Source organism: Sphaeroforma arctica (genome assembly GCF_001186125.1).
Source record: "Sphaeroforma arctica JP610 unplaced genomic scaffold supercont1.11234, whole genome shotgun sequence".
Classification (NCBI taxonomy): Eukaryota; class Ichthyosporea; order Ichthyophonida; genus Sphaeroforma; species Sphaeroforma arctica.
The window spans coordinates 1-851 of record NW_014029324.1 but is presented as its reverse complement, the minus strand read 5'-3'; the positions used below and the strand labels follow the sequence as shown (position 1 = coordinate 851).

General features: G+C 38.8%; 1 protein-coding gene across 1 annotated transcript; it reads left to right on the top strand.

Moving 5' to 3' along the window:
- Positions 1–340: 340 nt before the first annotated feature.
- Positions 341–637, top strand: SARC_17574 (hypothetical protein; the record flags this gene model as incomplete). The annotated part of the gene is made up of 1 exon (XM_014288335.1): positions 341–637. A coding segment is annotated over one exon (297 nt), but the record flags the coding sequence as incomplete, so codon positions are not given.
- Positions 638–851: the final 214 nt, after the last annotated feature.

Sequence of the window (851 nt, the reverse complement as noted above, 5' to 3'; positions counted from 1 at the left end):
TATATTAGAATATATATATATATATTAGAATATATACATAAATATATTTCTATTTCTATAGTTATACATATATATATGGTTGTGTGTATATTATATATATATATATATACATCTGTATGTTTACTATTTATATCTTTATATCTTATATATATATATATATATATATGATCATCTATACAATGACATTACTATCCATTTCACATACCAGAACGGATGTGTTCCTTAGTTAAGTTGAATGGCTCTATATTCGTGTGCTCTGTGTCTTTTGATATCCTCAAACCCTTCCTTAGCATATACATATCCACTCACCTCTCTATGCCCTTTCCGACCCATACACCAGTGGGAGCAATACACAGACAGCACTGGCGATCCCCACGTTGTGTTAATGAAATCCGTCTTTGAACTAAAGGACGACAGCTCCGCTATGACCGGTGTGTCGTATGAGAGGGCTGCACGTTTGTTAACCGATGGACTGGAAGAGGAGTTGTACGATGAGATCTTGGAGAAGTATGACCTGTATAAGGCGGGCAAGGAGTTTGTGCTGATTGAAGGCGGCTCTCTATCGGACGAGTTAGTGGGCACAGATATTAACTCACGCATTGCGAACACGCTGGATGCCCCGAGTATGTGCGGGTGAGCTTGTGTGTCTGTGATGTGGTGTATATGAATAGTACGGGTTGGGTGTCTGTAGTTATCGTGTATCTGTATGATCATGTATGTGTTTTGTGTATATGTATACGGGGATTCTGGTGTGTATGATAATCTATAACCTTGTCGGGTGTTTGGACTATGACGTGGTGGAGACTACGAGCTATACAGTATAAATACGCATTCCCACTTCTCCGTCTATA